Below are 23967 nucleotides of genomic sequence, written 5' to 3'. Positions count from 1 at the left end.
GGAATATTCTACAGAAAATTTTAGCAAACACCAGAATGTAAGTGAGCAAGACAAATGTATATTCCCATTATTATTTTAAATATGTATATATATATATAAAAAATTTTTATATATATGAACTCCCTGAGCCGGGTGGATTCATTATTTTTTCTCTTCACCTGCGTGAGTTGTAGAGTATTGCTGTCAGGGAGATATCTTATGGTAGTAGAATAGTATTTTACCTACTATTTCTAAATTTCGGTATGTGGTGAAGCAAATTTTGCTGAACCCTAATTATAATTATGCTCATAATTATAGAATTTTTGTATAAGTTTACCAATAATGGTTCTTTTAACAAACCAAACTACTTGGTAAAATTATTAATTATTAATTGATTAATTTATTTAACCCTATATTATCATCATCATCATCATCATCATCATCGTTTAACATCCGTTTCCCATGCTAGCACCAGGCTCCGGTCTTATCTGGCAATGTTTCTACAGCTGGAAGCCCTTCCTAACGCCAACCACCCCGTGAGTGTAGTGGCTGCTTTTTACGTGCCACCTGCACTGGAGCCAGGCGAGGCCGGCATCGGCCACGGTCAGATTGGTGCATTTTACGTGCCACCTGCACGGAAGCCAGTCTAGGCGACACTGACTTTGGCCACGATTCGGATGGTGCTTTTTACGTGCCACCGACACGGAAGCCAGTCGAGGCAGCACTGGCATCGGCCAACCTTATCTACCCATTTCTCCGCAAGAAGTATACCACGCCCCCTGACCCCATCATATATATAAATATATATATATATATATATATATATATATATATATATATATATATATATATATATATATATATTATATATATATATATATATATATATATATATATATATATATATATATATATATGTATGTATGTATAAATATATATATATGTATGTATATATACACAACAGGATTATATGTATAAAATATTGTTGGTTTTGCTATGAAATAAATATTAGAGTTATAACTCTAACAGTTTTTGTAAAGTCATGGAACAACAATTCCACAATTGGCATCAAGTGTTTATTATCCTCTTTGTCAGTTAGAAGTGTAGCCATCATATGACCTTCCATAAGCATTAATTATGCTTTCAGGTTATTGTTTTGTAGTCATGCTGCATTACACCTGATGATAACGAGTTGACTCTTTGTCAACACCTTTTCACTGAAATATTAACCTACAAAACTTCAGACTGAACATTACACTGTTCTTTTACTTTTTGCAGTCATTAGACTATGGCCATGCTGGGGCACTGCTTTTTTCAGATTTAATCAACCAAATCAACCCCAGAACTAATTTTTAATTCTGGTACTTATTTTACTGGTCTCTTTTTTTTTTTTTCTAAACAAAGGAACACCATTAGTCAAGCAAACACACACACACACACACACACATACACACACACACACACACACACACACACACAGACACACACACACAAACACACATACACACACACACACACACAAGCACATGTATGACAGGCTTCTGCTGAGTTTGTCTACCAAATTCACTCACAAGCTATTGGTCAAACTGAAGTGATTATAACAGAAAACATTCGCCCAAGATGCCGCACAGTTAGGATTGAACCTGAAATCACATGTTTACAAAGGGAACTCTTTAACCATGCAGCCTAAACTATACTAAATTTATGCAGCAATTTCACCTTTGCTATTTAGGAAGCAGGAAAAGGGCCATTATATAAAGCCTCCTTTAAAGATAATAAATTATGGGCATTCCTTAATTCATATGTTTATAGTGCACTATCTGAACATGGTCGGTGCCAGTGCCCCCCTGACTTGCTCCCGTGCCAGTAGCATGTAAAAATCACCCGCTATACTCTCGGAGTGGTTGGCATTAGGAAGGGCATCCAGCTGTAGAAACCTTGCTAGATCAGATTGGAGCCTGGTGCAATCCTCAGTCAAACCTTCCAACCCATGCCAGCATGGAGAGTGGGCGTTAAAAGATGATGATCATAATGATGATGATGTCTTCATGTTGTCTATCATATGTAAATCAACCTGGTTGAGTTGTTTCTCCCACCAAAAGATTTGAACTCAGTATTGTAAGATAACAATATATATCTTATACGCACTTTCTGACACTTTGTGGTACACCTGAGCACGATATACAATAATTTCATTATTATTATTTTTAACAAAGCTCTCCTCAGCAATTTAGTGCTTTAACTGCATACAACAGTGAATTATACACACAGCCGGCATGGCTGTGTGGTTAAGAAGCTTGCTTAAGAGTCTCCAAACCATGTGGTTTTAGGTTCAGTTTCACTGTGTAACACTGGGCAAGTGTCTTCTAGCACATCGGAATTTTAATGTGAGAAAAAATTTTCAGCGTGGGGAAAGGTGTTTCAAATAATTCACACAAGTTGATTTTGTTTCCTCACAACTTACTGAAAAATGGGTATTTCTTAATGAAATCTTCTACAAATAGTTTTCAGATAGAGTAAATTATGATTACAACAGAATTTAACGTGAAAAAATATAAGAATGGTGGGCATACAGATGTATATACTGACACACATCACAACTTTTTTCAACATTTCCAGTTTCATTTTGTAGATATATATATGTGATGTATGTCAGTACGAATGTGTGCACAGCCACCGATATTTTCTTTCCTTTTTCTTGTTTTTTTTTACATTAAATTCACGGCGCAGGAGTGGCTGTGTGGTAAGTAGCTTGCTTACCAACCATATGGTTCCAGGTTCAGTCCCACTGCGTGGCTCTATGGGTAAGTGTCTTCTACTATAGCCTCGGGCTGGCCAAAGCCTTGTGAGTGGATTTGGTAGACGGAAACTGAAAGAAGCCCGTCGTATATGTATATGTGTGTGTTTGTTTGTGTCTGTATTTGTCCCCCCTAGCATTGCTTGACAACCGATGCTAGTGTGTTTATGTCCACGTGACATAGCGGTTCAGCAAAAGAGACCGATAGAATAAGTGCTAGGCTTACAAAGAATAAGTATCGGGGTTGATTTGCTCGACTAAAGGCAGTGCTCCAGCATGGCCGCTGTCAAATGACTGAAACAAGTAAAAGAGTAAAAGAGAAAGAGAGAGTAATAGTAATCTACACCAACTGAAAGGTATTCGTTGAAAATTTTATTTTAAAAAATCCATTTTATGTGCCAGTGGCACATAAAAGGGCACCATTCGAGTGTGATCATTACCAGTGTTGCCTTACTGGCACTTGTGCCCGTGCTAGTAGGGTGCCAAGAGCACCATCCGAGCGTGATCGTTGCCAGAGCAGCCAACTGGCTCCGTACCGCTGGCACGTAAAAGGGCACCATTTGAGCGTGATTGTCACCAACGTCGCCTTACTGGCACCTGTGCTGGTGACATGTGTAAAAAGATTCAAGCAAGGTCATTGCCAGTACTGCCTGGCTGGCCCCGTGCCGGTGGTACGTAAAAATCACCCACTACAATCTCGGAGTGGTTGGTGTTAGGAAGGGCATCCAGCTGTAGAAACTCTGCCAGATCAAGATTGGAGCCTGGTGCGGCCGTCTGGTTCGCCAGCCCTCAGTCAAAATCGTCCAACCCATGCTAGCATGGAAAGCGGACGTTAAACGATGATGATGATGATGATTTTTCTAAGAATTATGAGAAAACAAATTCGGGGGTGGAAGAGTACTGTTTTGTAGGTATACGACTGAGTGTGTTGTACCATTAAGCTAAGTAATCCCTGAGATGGCCACGGTTGGAATAACTTTGATCATAGCTCTGTTAAATTAGAGATGACCCAAGTTTAACAACAACCTACCCAAATTGTAAGGCATTGAGGGAAAGGTAATGTTTGCCAGAGATGGTTCATTACCCTTGATGAGATACAAACATATCTTCGGTTTTATAGGCTAATAATCATATATGCATACAGAGCTATTTACACTTTCTCAGTCTAAAAAATATATATAATACAAGCAAAAGAGAAAGCAAACAATATGTATATATATAATATATTTAACTGAATAGAATAATTGTGTGCATTCACTACAACCAAATACACACATGAATAAATTCTATAGCTTAGTCTAGTCTATACAATTGTGGATAGGAATGAGCATAAATGAAGCTAAAATATAAATGAATGAATATTGAAAGACAGGTGTATGTGTGTGTGTGTGTGGTGTGTGTGTGTGTGTGTGTGTAAATTAGGAGGGAATTAAGGAAAGGGAGAAGAAGAGAATGAATTGATGTAACCAGGTATAAGTGTCTTTCAATCAATGATTAATAATAACTAGTAAAAACTGTACAAAGATGCTGGACGGCTTCCCAGAGAGAGAGAGAGAGTGTGTGTGTGTGTGTGAAAGAGTGTGTGTATGTGAGAGAGTGTGTGTGTGAGAGAGAAAGAGAGTGTGTGAGAGAGAATGTGTGTGTGTGTGTGTGTGTGTGTGTGTGAGAGAGAGAGAGAGAGAGAGAGAGAGAGAGAGAGAGAGAGAAGAGATTATTAGCTTAGCATTAAGCGGTTGTTTTGTTCACACAGCACACAGCACCATTGGAGTTCATTTCAATACTACTAAACTGTTTGCTCACTTAGACCTGTTGGATCGTTATTTCTTTGGTATAATGGAGCAGGGGAGATAACTGACAAAGCAAGCTACATATTTACATCACTTGTCAGACACAGGCGTGGTTTTGTGGAAAGAACGTCTGCTTCCCAACCACTTGGTTTCCAGTCCAGTCCACTACGTGGCACCTTGGGCAAGTGTTTTCTACTACAGTCCAGAGCCAATCAAAGCTTTGTGAGTGGGTTTTGAAGACAAAGCCCGTCATACGTATGTACATACGCGCACGCACACGTCACCCTCATCGCTTGACAAATGGTGTTGGTTTCTTTAGGTCCCCGTAACTTATGTATCGGTTTATTTTGCTGAACCGCTAAGTTCAGCAAAATAAACCGATACATAAGTACCAGGCTTTAAAAAGAAATGAAGGTACTTTTTGGTTATCTCACCTCCATTAAAAAATTGGGTTATCCCCCCACTAAAAAATCGGGTAAATGTGGCGGCAAGAGATTGGATTAAAAGAGTTAGGTCCTTTTGATTCAATACTTCAATAAATGGTTGACGTCTGGCCTCTTCAATAGGTATACTCTTTTACTCTCTTTTACTTGTTTCAGTCATTTTGACTGCAGCCATGCTGGAGCACAGCCTTTGGTCGAGCAAATCGACCCGGGACTTATTCTTTGTAAGTCTAGTACTTATTCTATCGGTCTCTTTTGCCGAACCTCTAAGTTATGGGGACATAAACACACCAGCATCGGTTGTCAAGCGATATGGGGGTGAGGACACAGACACACAAACATATACACACACGTGCATATATATATATATAATATATATATATATATATATATATATATATATACAAATTGAGAAAGGAGTTGTAAATGCAACCCTCCATGGGATAACATATATCCAATATACTGCTAGTGAAGTACCCAACAAAGTTAATACATAAATGTTAAAGATTGCGATGCAATCAATTCATTTCCTGTATTATATGGGCAAAGGTAAAATGATTTATCACAAATTACTAATACAAGATAAGAAAATGGAGAAATACATCTAAATCAAATATCAATTATCAGATAATACTCAATCACATACTTTATTAAACCACCACATAAAAGACTTTTTTTATGTACATTCCTTTATGTACACTGATTTGTTCTGCTTTTTTATGTTTAACCCTACAGTCTCTTATGTGGTGGTTTAATAAAGCATGTGATTGAGTATTATCTGATAATTGATATTTGATTTAGATGTATTTCTCCATTTTCTTATCTTGTATATATATATATATATATATTATATATATATATATATACTTTATTTTAAGCAGCAGAAAATTCAACAAAATCTGTTACTCTGAGTTTCTCGTTGCCATTCATCAGACAGTTTTTGCTAGAATGGAACCGATATATCAATTCAATCTAGACTCTTTCCACCTTGTTTCACATTTATGTGTTTACTCCGGTATATATATATATATATATATATATATATATATATATATATATATATCTGGTGCAGCCATCTGGTTTGCCAATCCTCAGACAAATTGTCCAACCCATGCTAGCATGGAAAGCGGATATTAAACGATGATGATGATGATGATGATGATGATAATATATATATATATATACAACAGGCTTCTTTCAGTTTCCATCTACCAAATCCACTCACAATGCTTTGGTCAGCCCGAGACTTTAGTAGAAGATGCTTGTCCAAGGTGCCACGCAGTGGGATTGAACCTGGAACCATGTGGTTGGTAAGCAAGCTACTTACCACACAGCTATTCCTGCGCCCATATGATATGATTTGTTATAAAACTCTTATCATCTTCTGAGTTCAAATTTCACCAAGGTCAACTTTACCTTTCATCTTTTTGGGGTCAATAAATTAAGTACCAGTGAAACACTGGGGTTAATGAAATTGACTATTCCCTCACCCCCAAAAAAATTTTCAGACCTTGTACCTTTAGTAGAAAGGACTATTCTTCTTCTTATTATTATTATTCAATGTTTGACTTTTGCTTTATGTCTGTACAAGTTGGCTCCAAGTCTCACCCAGAGACCTCAAGAGACAACAGGTTGGAAGTTCACGTTGTTGTTATGCCTAGTGTGCCATATATTTGGGGGGGGGGGTGTTGTACTAGTGAATGTCTAATGCATAAATTTTTTAAAAAATAAATAAAAAAAAGTTTGTTTTAAACCTTGGGATTACATTATTATTATTATTATTATTATATTATTATTATTATTATTAGTAGTAGTAGTAGTAGTAGTAGTAGTAGTAGTAGTAGTAGTAGTAGCAGCAGCAGCAGTAGTAAGGCAGAAAGCTGGCAGAATTGTTAGCACACTGGACAAAATGCTTAGCATTATCTATTGTGACTCTGAGTTCAAATTTAGGGAAGGTCGACTTTGCTTTCCATCATTCAGAGGTTGATAAAATAACTACCAGTCAAGCATTGGAGTCAGTGTAACCGACTTGCAACTCTACCCCAAAATATCAGGCTTTGTACCTACAGTAAAAAGAATTAGTGTGGCCGATGCCAGTACCACCTGACTGGTGGCACATAAAAAGCAGCATCTGAGCGTGGTCGATGCCAGTGCCGCCTGACTGGCTCCCATGCTGGTGGCACATAAAAAGCACCCACTATATTCTCGGAGTGGTTGGTGTTAGGAAGGGCATCCAGATGTAGAAACCTTGCCAGATCAGATTGGAGCCTGGTGCAGCCTCCCAGCTTGCCAGTCCTCAGTCATATCTTCCAACCTATGCCAGTATGGAAAAATGGACGTTAAACAATGATGACAATGATAATGATGGTGATGATGATGATGTCATGAGCTGGCAAAGTTGTTAGCATGTTGGATAAAACGCTTAGCAGCACTGCTTCTGGTGGTTCTGAGTTCAAATTCCACTGAGGTTGACTTTACCTTTCATATTTCCAAAGTCAATAAAGTTAGCGCCAATTGGACACCAAGATCAATGTAACTGGCTTTCCCCCTCCCTCAAAATTACTGGCTTTGTGCCAAAATTTGAAACTACTACTACTACTACTACTACTAGGGGAGGAGGACAATGAGTTGAAGGATTAGTAGTGATAGCTGAAATATTTTGCTGTGTGGTTATGTATCTTTACATTCCCACCAGAGGTCAGTTTTGCCTTTCATTGTTCCAGAGTCCCCAATAAACCTCTAAATGACAGGATGGCTATAGCTGGATAGTCAAAGGCCGCTCGCTGAAGTTTCATCTTGTGTTAAACAACAACAATAACACCGCAGAGGTTGAGTGGTTTCTTCTGTTGTCCCAAACATTTAGAATTCTTCAATTAAGCCTGATGGAATTGGTGGCCACATTTATTTAGTATCAGGTCCACTTGGTACCCTATAAACCACACACACTATCACTTCTCCATTTCTCTCAGTCCCTCAGCTTATATTCCATTCAGTGACAGACTGGGTCTAAAAATATTGGTTGCCAGGGGACTAAGGGGGCCCACCTGCAGCTACAAGGGGGCCCACCCACAACTACAATGCTATCATTTAATTTTCTTTTGTTAAATGTATTCTTTTCAACTGTCTACAAACACAGCCAGACTTTCAGCCTGGCCCTTCCAGGAGTGAATAAAATATTCTCAAACTTGAGGGGATGGGCCCCTTAGATACTAACATATATGGATTCTTATTTCTTTATTGCCCACAAGGGGCTAAACATAGAGGGGACAAACAAGGACAGACAAAGAGATTAAGTCGATTACATCGAGCCCAGTGCATAACTGGTACTTAATTTATCGACCCCAAAAGGATGAAAGGCAAAGTCGACCTCGGTGGAATTTGAACTCAGAACGTAACGGCAGACGAAATACTGCTAAATATTTCGCCCGGCGTGCTAACGTTTCTAATGGATTCTAATGGCGCAGGGAGCCACTCGCCCTCTGGCAAGCTGGCAACCTGGCCAGTCCCCCACCGATTCCATTCCATTGTATTTAGAAACTGTAGTCATATCCATTGTTTTCCTGTTGTATGTTTGTTAAGGTATTTAAATGTTGTCTATCCATGTTATTGCAGTTGAAATGGTCAGTGATGAGGAGGAGATGGAGTCTGAAGAGGTTGATGCTATGGAACGCCATGTACCTCACTCTTCATCTTCTGTTACCACCATTCTACCTTGGTGGTGGTGGTATGTACACTGGTCAACTGAGAGACCCTACTGGATGGATGGGAAGGCTAAACACAACAGCAATAACAACAACAACAACCGCAACAACAAACAGAAAATAAATGGTATCAGAGGAATTCGCACAAACGAGTTTGAGGACAGCCCAGTAAGCAAGTTTTTTTGTTTTCTTTCTTCTTTCTGCCTTTAACCCTTTAGTGTTCAGATTACTCTGTTAAATGTAATACTTTTTCACTCAAATTGTTTTGAATTAATCCTGGATCATCTTACAGCTTTGAGGTTTCAATGATGTGATTACTTATTTTTAAAATGGCATTGTAGGTTAGGTGTGAGAGGCTAGACATCGCCAGTTTGAATATAAAACATGTAGAATATATTGGGCCGGATTTGGCCAGTTTAAACACTAAAGGGTTAACCCTCCAACGTGGAGTATAGGCCACTTATAGTTGAATTCCATGTCGCATAAATTTTGGCTTCTGTACTTATACTCTGCCATGAATGTCCCCCTTTCTCTAGTTCCTTTTGTGTTGATCTACGCCACGAGTTATTAGGCCTACCTTTCTTTCTATATCCATCCGGTTTCCACTGTAAAGCACTTTTTGCTACATTTGGTGTGTCTTTTCTAATTGTGCTGCCAATCCACTTCCACTTTCTCTACGACAATGCACTTAATTAAGTGATAATCTTAGTGATCTCATATCTTTTATCTTTCACTTGATTCAATCATTGGACTGCAGCCATGCTGGAGCATCGCCTGGAAGGATTTGATTTAGTCGATCGAATCGACCTCGGTACTTACTTTTTAAGTCTAGTACTTATCCTATTTGTCTCTTTTGCCAAACTGCTAAGATATAAGAATGTAAACAAACCATCACCAGTTGTCAGGTGGTGGTGGTGGTGGGTGGGTGGTTGGCGGTGGTTGTTGTTGTTGTTGTTGTTGGTGGTGGTGGTGGTGGTGGAATCAAATGTGCATGCACACATGCACACACACACACACACATGACAGGTTTCCTCACAGTTTCCAGCTATCAAATTCACTCTGAAGGCACCAGTCAGCCCAGGACTATAGCAGAAGATATTTGCCCAAAATGCCATGTTGTGGGACTGAACCCAAAACCACATGGTTGCAAAGCAAGCTTCTTTACCCTACAGCCAGCTTTATATAAAATGTTTCTCACACATTCCATAGACCAATCTGTTACATACCCTTGCATAAGACTCACACTGGATTCCAACAGATACCTTGATGAGCTGATAAAGGAGCCTCTATTCACTCAATCCAACTGCTAGAAATGGTAACCAAAGCCCCTAAAATCTCACCTTCCATTTTAAAAATCAATGGATAATATAATCCTAGGTTTATTATATCTGTAAAACAAACATGATAGTCACAGCTGGAATGACTGCGATCATAGGCCTGTTTAATCAGGGTTGATCTTGAGCAGAGCAACAATGAGAACAATATTAACTATCTTGAAGGTGGCGAACTGGCAGAAACATTAGCACGCCAGGGGAAATGCTTAGCAGTATTTTGTCTGCCACTACATTCTGAGTTCAAATTCCGCCAAGGTCGACTGTGCTGTTCATCCTTTCGAGGTTGATAAATTAAGTACCAGTTATGCACTGGGGGTCGATGTAATCAACTTAATCCCTTTGTCTGTCCTTGTTTGTCCCCTCTATGTTTATGTCCTTGTGGGTAATAAAGAACCAATATTAGCTATCTTGCCTCCATGCTTTCTAAGGCTTAAATAAATTTAAATATATTTCTTTCTTTTCAAGGTGAAATCCCCTAAAACAACTCAGAAAGAAGGGTGGGGAAACAGCAAAACAACAAAGCATTCTGAGCATTGGGAGGCAGCCGCCGTCCCAACTGGAGCTTCAGCAGCAGATAAGGTGCGAAAAGTAAAACCCAAAAGCATCAAACAAGTGGACAAAATTGCTGGAGGTAACAACTTAGAAGCTTCTAAAAATGAAATTGAAGAAACCTTATCAGGTGAGTTGAGTTTTCTGAAAGAATTGGTATTTTCTGTACCAATAAATAAATAAATGAGCCCTTTTTAAAGCCTAGCCAGACTCATGGGCCCAGTTTCCCGGTTTCTATGGCATATGTGTTCCCTAGCTGGATGGGACACCAGTCCATCGCAGTGTTACTCATTTCTACCAGCTGAATGGACTGGAGCAACATGAAATGAAGTATTTTTCTCAAGAACACAACGCATCGCCCAGGAATCGAAACCACAATCTTACGATCATGGTGCTGACACCCTAACCACTGAGCCACCCACCTCCACATTTTCTGTACCACTACTTACTAAAAGCTGGTTGGTCGGTAGAATCAATAAAACAAGTACCTTACAGTATTTAGCTATTTCTTCATCCATTCTGAGTTCAAATCTTACTGAGGGTGATAAAATTAGTACCAGTCAAGTACTGGAGTGGAGGTTAATTAGTTATATGGTCTTTAGAGGCTGCAATCAAAATGCTTCTCACAACACCACACCAAGAATCTTTGCCCCTATCCCACCCCAGTTAATTTTGGTAAGTCCTCAAGCTTTTGCTGCTGTGTCTCTCCGAACACCAATGTACTTTGTTGATCTTCATTCTCTGTTGAATGCAGAAGTTTCCAAAAATATAACATCTGATATGGCCTGGTGCCTCTCCCTCCCTCCCTCTCTCTCTCTCTCTCTCTCTCTCTCTCTATCTCTCTCTCTCTCTCCCTCTCTCTCTGTACACACAAAACATTAAAGTCCTGTCTACCTGTGTTAGAAATTGATACTAATTAATTACTAAGGTGGTGGACTGGTAGAATCATTAGCAAGCCATGCAAAATGCTTAGCAACATTTCTTCAAACTCATTACATTCTGAGATCAAATTTTGCTATGGTCAAATTCTGCCTTTCATACCTTTGGGGTTGATAGAATAAAGTACTAGTCAAGTACTGGGGTCAACATAATTGACTTCCTCCTTCCCTAAAAATTGCTGGCCTTGTGCCAAAATTACAAAAAGAAAAACAGTTGTAGTGTGATGGTGAATGGAAGCTTGTTTATCTATCAATTTGCATTGGTTAGTTGTGGGGATGTCTAGAATGTTTGTAAGTGTAGTAAGAACACCAAACCACCCCAATATGCTGGCCCCATACATGTCTTGTTAAGAAGGTACAGTATTTTCACTTTACAGTTGAAGGTATCTTCTGATCCCTGAAGAAGTGGCTCCTATCCTTTAAGAGCAATTTTAACTCTGTCATTGATATGTGGTTGCTATATTCATCAAAGATTGCCATGCTTAAGTATTTGTAATGTCAATGCAAATTTTAGTTGTGTATGGTTAAAGGAAGGTGTAGTGTTGTGCATAGTGATTCTGTGTTGAGGGAGATTAGGTTGTTGTAGCCATATCTCAAAACAATGCTGCTGAACAAAAATGTTATTTAATTTGATGTTATATATTTCAACTTCCAGATTTCTTCTGTTGGGATTGCTATGATGACAACCCTTTGTGTGGAGATGTTGTCCAGACTCCAGTCAGTTATTATGTGGGGCGTGTTGCTTGCCCCATCACCCAGAAGTGCTTTATCCGAAAGGACAACGGAGGTAATGATAATCATTATTATCATCTTTTTTTATTTACCACAATATGATACAATGTGCATTAAAGAACCTGATGTTTACAAAATGCGTGAGAGGCTGATAACTGGGAGAAGGGTGCGGATGTTATACCGTAAATGAATTAAAAATTTAATGAAATAAAATAAATAGAAAATAATTTTAAATGCACAACAAATAAAATGTGATATAATTTGAATTTGAAAAACAGAAAACATTTAGGGCTACCCACCTAATGCAGGTAAGAACTCATAGGGTCAAAACACTCCATAATTCTACTCTACATTTCTTTGTACTAAGTCCTGGAGAAGACGGAGGCATCTGTCAGCATTTTAGGGATTATGTAGTTTATGAAAAACTTTAGTTTGCTTTCTTTTGTGTACATTATGGCATTGTGGTAAGCACTTAAATAATATTCTGTATTCTGTCTTTGTATGTTTAAAGGTATCTCCTGAAAATATTCCATCTATGAATTTGAATATTTTCCTTGATATATATATATAAAGTTAATCCAAACATGAAAACACAAAGAGAAACCACAACAACGCGAGAACATGGAACAAATATAGTATTATTGGATGCTCAGGAAGGAAGTAAAGAAGGAGGGTTTAACGTTTCGAGTGGAGCTCTTCGTCAGAAACATAGGAAAAGGAAAGATCCAAAGAAGGGAAGATGAAGGAAAAAATCGTCAACGGTACACACGCGGGCATTTGCCATGATAGATCGCTAGCCACTACACATTCTCTCCTTGTTTCTTTCTGTGTTCTTTTCTGTGGAAGAGCGTATGCTCGAAATGTTAAAGACTTTTTCACTTCCTGAGCTTTATACTAATACTTCTGTTTGTTGTCTACACCACCTGTCTTCATCTTTTGTTTTTTTGTGAATTCTCCCCCTATGTGTGCGTGTGTGTATCTATATCTACCTATCTATCTGTCTATCTATCTATCTATCTATCTATCTATCTATCTATATATCTATATATATATATTATATATATATATAATATATATATATATATATATATAGAGAGAGAGAGAGAGAGAGAGAGAGAGAGAGAGAGAGACCATACATATTAACATATGTGCCCTGTGTATTTGCCAGTAGGCTGCAATTTGATATGGTTTCCTTTCGAGTATTCAAGTGTTGGGCCTCACAGAGGTAATGACCAAGGCCTTTGGCATTATGTTGTGCTTGAGAAGAAGACCCATCAAGCTGAGCAAACTCACGGTCATGGCAGATACCAGTGTCATGCAAATGGTACCTGTGCCAATGGAATGTAAAAGCACCCATTACATCTCGGAGTGGTTGGTATTAGGAAGGTATTATAAGGTGGCGAGCTAGCAGAAACGTTAGCACGCCGGGCGAAATGCTTAGCGGTATTTCGTTTGTCATTACGTTGTGAGTTCAAATTCTGCCGAGGTCGACTTTGCCTTTCATCCTTTCGGGGTCGATAAATTAAGTACCAGTTATGCACTGGGGTCGATGTAATCGACTTAATACCTATGTCTGTCCTTGTTTGTCCCCTCTATGTTTATCCCCTTGTGGGTAATAAAGAATTAGGTATTAGGAAGGGCGTTCAGGCATAGAAAACCTATGCCAGATCAGACTGGAGCCTGGTGCAGTTTTCCAGCATGAAAATTTAAATGAAATGTTTTTTTTTTTTTCTTGCAGTGACTTATCGGGGTTGTGCTGATGGTTGGAAAGATAGCAGTGTTGATTACTTTTATGTTGGCTGTCGGAACCAAACTATTTGGGGTAGAAATGTTGAGTGGTGCTTCTGTTCTTCCCCTCTCTGCAACTATCAGTCAATGGAATCTTTAAGAATGTCGCACCTACCGCTAGCTACAAAAAATAAATCAGGTAAGACTCTCTCAAATGTTTGCTCACACACACATACACACTCACAAACATACGCATACATATACAAATGTGAATATGTATGTATGTATGTATGTATGTATATATATCATCATCATCATCATCATCGTTTAACGTCCGTTCTCCATGCTAGCATGGGTTGGACGGTTCGACCGGGGATCTGGGAAGCCAGGAGGCTGCACCAGGCTCCGGTCTTATCTGGCAATGTTTCTACAGCTGGATGCCCTTCCTAACGCCAACCACTCCATGAGTGTAGTGGGTGCTTTTTACATGCCACCTGCACTGGAGCCAGGCGAGGCTGGCATCGGCCACAGTCGGATTGGTGCATTTTACGTGCCACCTGCACGGAAGCCAGTCGAGGCAGCACTGGCTTCGGCCATGATTCGGATGGTGCTTTTTACTTGCAACCGACACGGAAGCCAGTCGAGGCCGCGCTGGCATCGGCCACGATTCGGATAGTGCTTTTTACGTATCTCCAGTCCAGGGGTCCTGGCATCTGCCGGGTGCCAGTCATAGGATTGGTTCAATTTCGATTCCGATTTCAATTTCGATTTCACTTGCCCCAACAGGTCTTCACAAGCAAAGGGGAGTTGGCATAGGTGCCTGTCGTCGGATGAGGTTCGATATCGACTTCGCTTGCCTCAACAGGTCTTTGTGTGTCCAAGGGAGGAAAGGCATGCATAAGTGGGCTGGACTCACTTGTCCTGCCTGGTCTTTTCACACACAGCATATTTCCAAAGGTCTCGGTCGCAGGTCATTTCCTCAGTGAGACCTAAAGTTCGAAGGTCGTGCTTCACCACCTTGTCCCAAGTTTTCCTGGGTCTACCTCTTTTACGGGTTCCCTCCACTGCTAGGGATTGGCACTTTTTCACACACCTATCTTCATCCATTCTCGCCACATGACCATACCAGCGCAATCGTCTCTCTTGCACACCACAACTGATGCTCCTTAGGTCCAACATTTCTCTCAGGGTACTAACGCTCTGTCGAGCATGCACACTGACATTACACATCCATCGGAGCATACTGGCTTCATTTCTCGCGAGCTTACGCATGTCCTCAGCAGTCACGGCCCATGTTTCACTGCCATGTAGCATGGCTGTTTGTACACATGCATCATAGTCTGCCTTTTACTCTGAGTGAGAGACCTTTAGTCACCAGCAGAGGTAAGAGCTCCCTAAACTTTGCCCAGGCTATTCTTACTCTAGCCGTTACACTTTCAGCACACCCACCCTCACTACTGACTTGGTCACCAAGATAACGGAAGCTATCAACTACTTCTAGTTTTTCCCCCTGGAAAGTGACGGAAGTTGTTTTCTGCAGATTTTCAGAGGTTAATGCTCCCGAGCATCTGCCACATACAAAAACTATCTTCCCAGTTAGCCTTCCTTTGACATTGCTGCACCTCTTATGTGTCCATAGCTTACACTGGGTACATCTTATAGAGTTTCTACCTACACCTTTTCTACAGATCGAGCAGGGCCATCTTCCTGAAGACATTTGTGGATTGTCTACCTTCCTACTTATTAGTACTTTGGTTTTAGCTAGGTTGACTCTAAGGCCCCTCGATTCTAGACCCTCCTTCCACACCTGGAACTTCTCCTCCAGTTCTGATAGTGACTCAGCAATTAGAGCAAGGTCGTCAGCATATAGGAGCTCCCAGGGGCAACCTGTCTTGAATTCCTCTGTAATTGCCTGGAGGACTATGATAAATAGGAGGGGGCTGAGTACTGAACCCTGGTGGACCCCAACCTCTACCCGGAATTCTTCTGTGTACATGTTGCTAACCCTAACCTTACTTACGGCATCCCTGTACATGGCTTGCACAGCCCTCACCAGCCATTCATCTATCCCTAGTTTCCTCATTGACCACCAGATAAGGGATCGGGGGACCCTGTCAAAAGCTTTCTCCATGTCAACGAAAGCCAGGTACAGGGGCTTATCTTTGGCTAGGTATTTCTCCTGCAGCTGTCTCACCAGAAATATGGCATCAGTGGTGCTTTTCCCTGGCATGAAACCAAACTGCATCTCGTCCAAGTTGACTCTCTCCCTAACCAGTTAGGCTATGACCCTCTCTGTAACCTTCATTACCTGATCCAACAGCTTGATACCTCTGTAATTATTTGTATCTAGGGCGTCTCCTTTACCTTTGTAGCAGTTGACTAGTATGCTGCTACACCAGTCATTGGGTATGACTCCTTCGTGTATCACCTGGTTAACTATACGGGTGACTAGGTTATAGCCGACACTGCCAGATATTTTGAGCATCTCTGCAGTAATTCCTGATGGGCCTGGGGCTTTCCCTGTCTTCATGCTTCTAATTGCTTTAACTATCAAAGAATTGTCAACTTGGATGGCTGGTCCCTCTGTTGGGTTGACATTTGGCTGACTCTCTTTATCCCATTCATTTTCTTTATTCAGCAACCTTTCATAGTGGCATCTCCAAACCTCTCTCTTTGCATCCTCATTTAGCGCAAGTGAACCATCATCCATGCGGACACATTTATCTCCTACCACATCACGATTCTCTCTCACACACTGTCTTGCAACACGAAATACCTCAAGTCTTTCATCCTCACGGCGCAGAACATTGGCAAATTTTTTCTTATCCGCTTCCCCTCTGGCTAAAGAAACCTGTCTCCTAGCTTCCCTTCTGGCTGTCTGATACAATTCCCTGCTACCACCATTCTTCCAGTCCCTCCAAGCCTGTTTCTTTTGTCTAATAGCCCTGTCAACCACATTGTTCCACCACCACGTTACTCTGGGTCGAGATGGGACTTTGCTCCATTCACGGATCTGGTTAGTGGCTGTCAGCAGATTGTCCCGTAGGAATCTCCAGTTGTCTTCCACATTAAGTGAAGCTATATCCCCTTCTATTTCGTCAAAGGCTTCGAGTAGTATGTCTCTAAATCTCTGTCCATTTGCAGGATCTTTAAACTTCCAGATCCTTCTCCTCCAAGCTGGTCTTCTTCTGGGCAACCATTTAGCTCTGATCCTGATGTCACTAACTACTAATCTATGTTGAGGAGTACATTCTTCGCCTGGAAAGGTTTTGGCATTTATAAGCAGCCCTCTTTCCCTCTTTCTGGCGAGGATGTAGTCAATCTGACTAGTGTGTCTACCAGAACGGTAGGTGACTAGGTGAGAGGTGGGTTTCCTGAAGTTGGTATTGTTGGTATTGCAAACCATAAGGTCATTTGCATTGCAGAACTTAATATATATATATATATATATATATATATATATATATATATATACTCTTTACTCTTTTCTCTCTTTTACTTGTTTCAGTCATTTGACTGCGGCCATGCTGGAGCACCGCCTTTAGTCGAGCAAATCGACCCCGGGACTTATTCTTTGTAAGCCCAGTACTTATTCTATCGGTCTCTTTTGCCGAACCGCTAAGTGACGGGGATGTAAACACACCAGCATCGGTTGTCAAGCAATGCTAGGGGGACAAACACAGACACACACACATATATATATATATATATCTTTTACTCTTTTACTTGTTTCAGTCATGTGACTGTGGCCATGCTGGAGCACTGCCTTTAGTCGAAAAATCGACCCCAGGACTTATTCTTTGTAAGCCTAGTACCTATTCTATCAGTCTCTTTTACCAAACCACTAAGTTATGGAGATATAAACACACCAGCATCAGTTGTCAAGCGATGTTGTGTGGGGGACAAACACAGACACAAACATATACACACACATACACATATATACATATATACAACAGGCTTCTTTCAGTTTCCGTCTACCAAATCCACTCACAAGGCTTTGGTCGGCCCAAGGCTATAGTAGAAAGCACTTACCCAAGGTGCCATGCAGTGGGACTGAACCCGGAACCATGTAGTCCGTAAGCAAGCTACTTACCACACAGCCACAGATTTGCTTGTCAGTTGTTTGACCTTAACCAGTTGAGCATGTGTGTATATATATACACACACATATATATATATATACATATATAAATGCATATATATTTATGTATTCTCTGTTGGCAACCAGAAATGGTAGGATTGTTCCTTTACAGCCTATACATATTCTGTAGTTGCATTTTGTATTCTACTTTTGTTTGTTAATTTCTGTGATTAATTTTCTGTTTCATTGCTAATTTTGTTAAATTCTGTTAATCTTGTTTTGTGATTGATCAGTCAATGAATCATTTAACCAATCAAGCAAATATCTATTATTCAATCAAGTATTTATTCAGTTAATCAACCAATCAGTCAGTCAATCAATTAAACAGTCTGATAATCAGTCAATGGATCCATCAATTGGCCAGTCAGTTAGTCAATCAATCAATCAGTTGATCACTCAACCAGTCAATTGATCAATCACTTATTCAGTCTATCAATCACTCAGTTAAGCAAGCAATCAGCCACTTCTGATTCAATCTGAAACAATATTAAATACTGCTGTTTGTCATACAGGAATTTGAGGAATTCAATGTGATGAAGAGAGAAATATTTTAATAAGAAAGATGCAGATTTTATGTATTAAACCAGTGTGTGTACAAAACAGTGTTAAGTCCCAGCTCAGTCCTGACTGAGTAAACTTATTATCAAGGGTATTCTGTCCATAATCATCCTTCAGTAGCATAGGACAATGCTATTATTGGGGTGGTATTTTTGGATTTGCTGGATTTGCTTGAGGACCTGGGGAGAGTGCAAACTCAAGGACTTCCCAGAATGACACACACTATAGCTCTCTCTTTTTCAGGTATAGTGTATCTGGGACTTCAATACCTCTTGTGTCATATTTCTAAGATCTTAGTGAAATTTGCCTATTTCAGGAAGGTTGACTGACTGAGTAGAATCTCCTTAATTGATTCTATGTACAAGATACTCTTTTACTCTTTACTCTTTTACTTGTTTCAGTCATTTGACTGCGGCCATGCTGGAGCACCGCCTTTAGTTGAGCAAATCGACCCTGGGACTTATTCTTTGTAAGCCAGTACTTATTCTATCGGTCTCTTTTGCCGAACCGCTAAGTGACGGGGACGTAAACACACCAGCATCGGTTGTCAAGCAATGCTAGGGGGACAAACACACATACACAAACACACACACATACATATATATATATTATATATATATATATATATATATATATATATATATATAAAATATTATTAGAGACAAAACCACTATTTTGCAAAACAAACAAGGAAAGACTTAATCAATACATAAATTTTAATAAATAGTCAAAAAAAAACCGCCACTACAATTGTTTCTTGTCTTGATCGACAATCTTCATATATACGACAGGCTTCTTTCAGTTTCCGTCTACCAAATCCACTCACAAGGCATTGGTCGGCCCGGGGCTATAGCAGAAGACACTTGCCCAAGATGCCACGCAGTGGGACTGAACCCGGAACCATGTAGTCCGTAAGCAAGCTACTTACCACACAGCCACAGATTTGCTTGTCAGTTGTTTGACCTTAACCAGTTGAGCATGTGTGTATATATATACACACACATATATATATATATACATATATAAATGCATATATATTTATGTATTCTCTGTTGGCAACCAGAAATGGTAGGATTGTTCCTTTACAGCCTATACATATTCTGTAGTTGCATTTTGTATTCTACTTTTGTTTGTTAATTTCTGTGATTAATTTTCTGTTTCATTGCTAATTTTGTTAAATTCTGTTAATCTTGTTTTGTGATTGATCAGTCAATGAATCATTTAACCAATCAAGCAAATATCTATTATTCAATCAAGTATTTATTCAGTTAATCAACCAATCAGTCAGTCAATCAATTAAACAGTCTGATAATCAGTCAATGGATCCATCAATTGGCCAGTCAGTTAGTCAATCAATCAATCAGTTGATCACTCAACCAGTCAATTGATCAATCACTTATTCAGTCTATCAATCACTCAGTTAAGCAAGCAATCAGCCACTTCTGATTCAATCTGAAACAATATTAAATACTGCTGTTTGTCATACAGGAATTTGAGGAATTCAATGTGATGAAGAGAGAAATATTTTAATAAGAAAGATGCAGATTTTATGTATTAAACCAGTGTGTGTACAAAACAGTGTTAAGTCCCAGCTCAGTCCTGACTGAGTAAACTTATTATCAAGGGTATTCTGTCCATAATCATCCTTCAGTAGCATAGGACAATGCTATTATTGGGGTGGTATTTTTGGATTTGCTGGATTTGCTTGAGGACCTGGGGAGAGTGCAAACTCAAGGACTTCCCAGAATGACACACACTATAGCTCTCTCTTTTTCAGGTATAGTGTATCTGGGACTTCAATACCTCTTGTGTCATATTTCTAAGATCTTAGTGAAATTTGCCTATTTCAGGAAGGTTGACTGACTGAGTAGAATCTCCTTAATTGATTCTATGTACAAGATACTCTTTTACTCTTTACTCTTTTACTTGTTTCAGTCATTTGACTGCGGCCATGCTGGAGCACCGCCTTTAGTTGAGCAAATCGACCCTGGGACTTATTCTTTGTAAGCCCAGTACTTATTCTATCGGTCTCTTTTGCCGAACCGCTAAGTGACGGGGACGTAAACACACCAGCATCGGTTGTCAAGCAATGCTAGGGGGACAAACACACATACACAAACACACACACATACATATATATATATATATATATATAAAATATTATTAGAGACAAAACCACTATTTTGCAAAACAAACAAGGAAAGACTTAATCAATACATAAAATTTTAATAAATAGTCAAAAAAACCGCCACTACAATTGTTTCTTGTCTTGATCGACAATCTTCATATATACGACAGGCTTCTTTCAGTTTCCGTCTACCAAATCCACTCACAAGGCATTGGTCGGCCCGGGGCTATAGCAGAAGACACTTGCCCAAGATGCCACGCAGTGGGACTGAACCCGGAACCATGTGGTTGGTTAGCAAGCTACTTACCACACAGCCACTGTTGATTTATTAGAAATAATTTTGAGATTAGATTTGTTACATCTGTTTTAATATTTAATTGTTTTTCTATTAATTTCAGAGAACCAAGATCCACAGAAAAGTAAAGTGCAATAATTGAAAAGCGAAAATAACTCAACTGAACTCATATTTACATTTGTTATCTATTCCTCTGTAAAGCTTTATACCAGTTCCAGACTCATCAAAAGGATATAGATGCTTCTTCAATATACACAAGTTTGGTGCATCACTCTCTAATGCAATGCAACTAACATGTATTAACCAAAATATCCTTATATTAATCATATCCATGTATTAACCAACTTTTACCAACCATTATATATATATATATATATATATATATATATATAAAATATCGTGTACATTAAAACACATTAAGGGGCTTCCATCATAGGAAAGCCTTGCACTAGAAAGAGCAGTAAAAAACTCAAACCACTAATTAGGGATAAGTTCTCGAAGGGAATGAAAATTAAAAGCAATCAAATTAGATGGTAAATGTTTTTAATTTTCATTCCCTTCGAGAATTTATCCCTAATTAGTGGTTTGAGTTTTTTACTGCTCTTTCTAGCGCAAGGCTTTCCTATGATGGAAGCCTCTTAATGTGTTTTAATGTACACAATATTTTATATGAATAATATATAGTCTATTGACTAAATTTTTTTTGCGCTAGGCCACTGGTAATAAAAAATTTCTATAATTCTTATTACCCTAATATTATTCATATATATATATATATATGTCTGTATCTATGATCCATATGAAAGAACAGCCATGTATTAAACCAGTATATATAAAATAACATAAGCTAACTGACTTGAAAATGTCACTATGTATTGATTAATATGAACTCATCTAATAATAAATGTCCAGCATGTATTGACTAACATGAATAATAAACAGTATGTATCTACAATTTTATGTATCAGTCATGCAATATCATTTGTACATGAATTATAAGTTGAGTTAATGAATAAAATATTCATACTTTATAAATAAATATGTATAAAATATATTTTGTTTGTTTTTCCATATATCAATCAAAAATGCCTGGCCACATCATCATCAGTATAGTTTCCTCAGGTTATTAAATGTTTTGGCTTTTTCAACATCAGATAGACTCATCCAGGTGACCTGATAATGGTTGGTCAAACCATAGCTTGTGTCCAGTTGGCACTGTCCTTGGTAGCTTTGTTCCTTTCAGAGCTTGGACCTCCTGAGCCGTATCCACCTTGAAACAACCTCTGCTACCCCCACAACCTACTTGATGGCCTTTCATCAACTGGCCCCTGTGATATGAAGCCTGTTGTAAACCCTGCAAAAGCACAGGCCTGCAAACCCTTTACCCCTACAGCCTAATTGATGGCCTTTCATCAACTGGCCCCTGTGATATGAAGCATATTGTAAACCCTGCAAAAGCACAGGCCTGCAAACCCTTTACCCCTACAGCCTAGTTGATGGCCTTTCATCAACTGGCCCCTGTGATATGAAGCATGTTGTAAGCCCTGCAAAAGCACAGGCCTGCAAACCCTTTACCCCTACAGCCTAATTGATGGCCTTTCATCAACTGGCCCCTGTGATATGAAGCATATTGTAAACCCTGCAAAAGCACAGGCCTGCAAACCCTTTACCCCTACAGCCTAATTTATCGCCTTTCATCAACTGGCCCCTGTGATATGAAGCATGTTGTAAACCCTGCAAAAGCACAGGCCTGCAAACCCTTTACCCCTACAGCCTAGTTGATGGCCTTTCATCAACTGGCCCCTGTGATATGAAGCATGTTGTAAGCCCTGCAAAAGCACAGGCCTGCAAACCCTTTGCGTCCCACCTTGATTGGATCACATCTTACTTGCTGCTCATTCCTTTGGCTTAGTTTTACCATGTCAGCATATTTCATTAACTGGCATTACGCTCTTAATTCCATTATTCTTTTAGCTTTTGAAATTTTAAATTGTTGAATGTGAGCTGCTTTCATAACCAAAAGCAGCTGAGGAAAAGAAAAATATTTTCAAAAAATGTTTATTGAAATTGATATTCGATCAATAATTAAAAATTTTGTTTAAAAAAATGAAAGCTGAACAAAAATCAATGAACTCTTCTGTTTTTCAATTGAATCTTTTGTTTGATTTTTTAGTTCATAAAATTTTTATGATTTTTCAATATTTCTTTCTCACTTGACATGACACGATCTATCGGCCAGTTTATCAATACTCTGTTGGCTACAGTATCTTTGATCTTAAACCTAAAAAGATGAGAATTTAAATTAAATTTCCTTCACTACAGGCATGGCAGTGTGGTTGAGTAGCTTGCTTCTCAACCATGCCATCTCTGGTTCAATTCCACTGTACTGCATCTCTGGTAAATGTCTTCTACTTTAGCCGCAAATCAAAGTCTTGTGAAAGATAGGTAGAAACTGGGAGACTGCAATCTTTTTCACCACTCATTTTCAAAGTAGTAAAATGAAGAATAAACAATGTTATATGTTATGTATGTATATATATATATATAATATATATATATATATAAACTCTTACTCTTTACTCTTTTACTTGTTTCAGTCATTTGACTGCGGCCATGCTGGAACACCGCCTTTAGTCGAGCAAATCAACCCAAGGACTTATTCTTTGTAAGCCTAGTACTTATTCTATCAGTCTCTTTTGCCGAACTGCTAAGTTATGGAGACATAAGCACACTAGCATCGGTTGTCAAGCGATGTTGGGGGGGACAAACACAGACACAAACATATACACACACACATATACATACATATATTATATATATATATATATATATACACACACACACACACATATAT

The 23967-nt window shown here is 39.1% G+C and overlaps 1 protein-coding gene across 1 annotated transcript in view; it reads left to right on the top strand.

The window, feature by feature from the left end:
* Positions 1-21509, top strand: part of LOC115210196 — a 67207-nt gene extending 45698 nt beyond the window's left edge. The window contains exons 5-9 of the mRNA XM_029778663.2: positions 8619-8875; positions 10507-10720; positions 12184-12315; positions 13999-14187; positions 21217-21509. Of these exons, the coding sequence (XP_029634523.1) occupies positions 8619-8875; positions 10507-10720; positions 12184-12315; positions 13999-14187; positions 21217-21251 (827 nt within the window). The 3' untranslated portion in view covers positions 21252-21509. The remainder of the gene's footprint in view (positions 1-8618; positions 8876-10506; positions 10721-12183; positions 12316-13998; positions 14188-21216) is intronic.
* Positions 21510-23967: the final 2458 nt, after the last annotated feature.

The sequence above is a fragment of the Octopus sinensis genome, linkage group LG4 (assembly GCF_006345805.1).
Source record: "Octopus sinensis linkage group LG4, ASM634580v1, whole genome shotgun sequence".
NCBI classification, from domain to species: Eukaryota; Metazoa; Mollusca; class Cephalopoda; order Octopoda; family Octopodidae; genus Octopus; species Octopus sinensis.
Note: the sequence above shows the minus strand (reverse complement) of the source record. Positions and strands in the feature narration are given on the sequence as shown.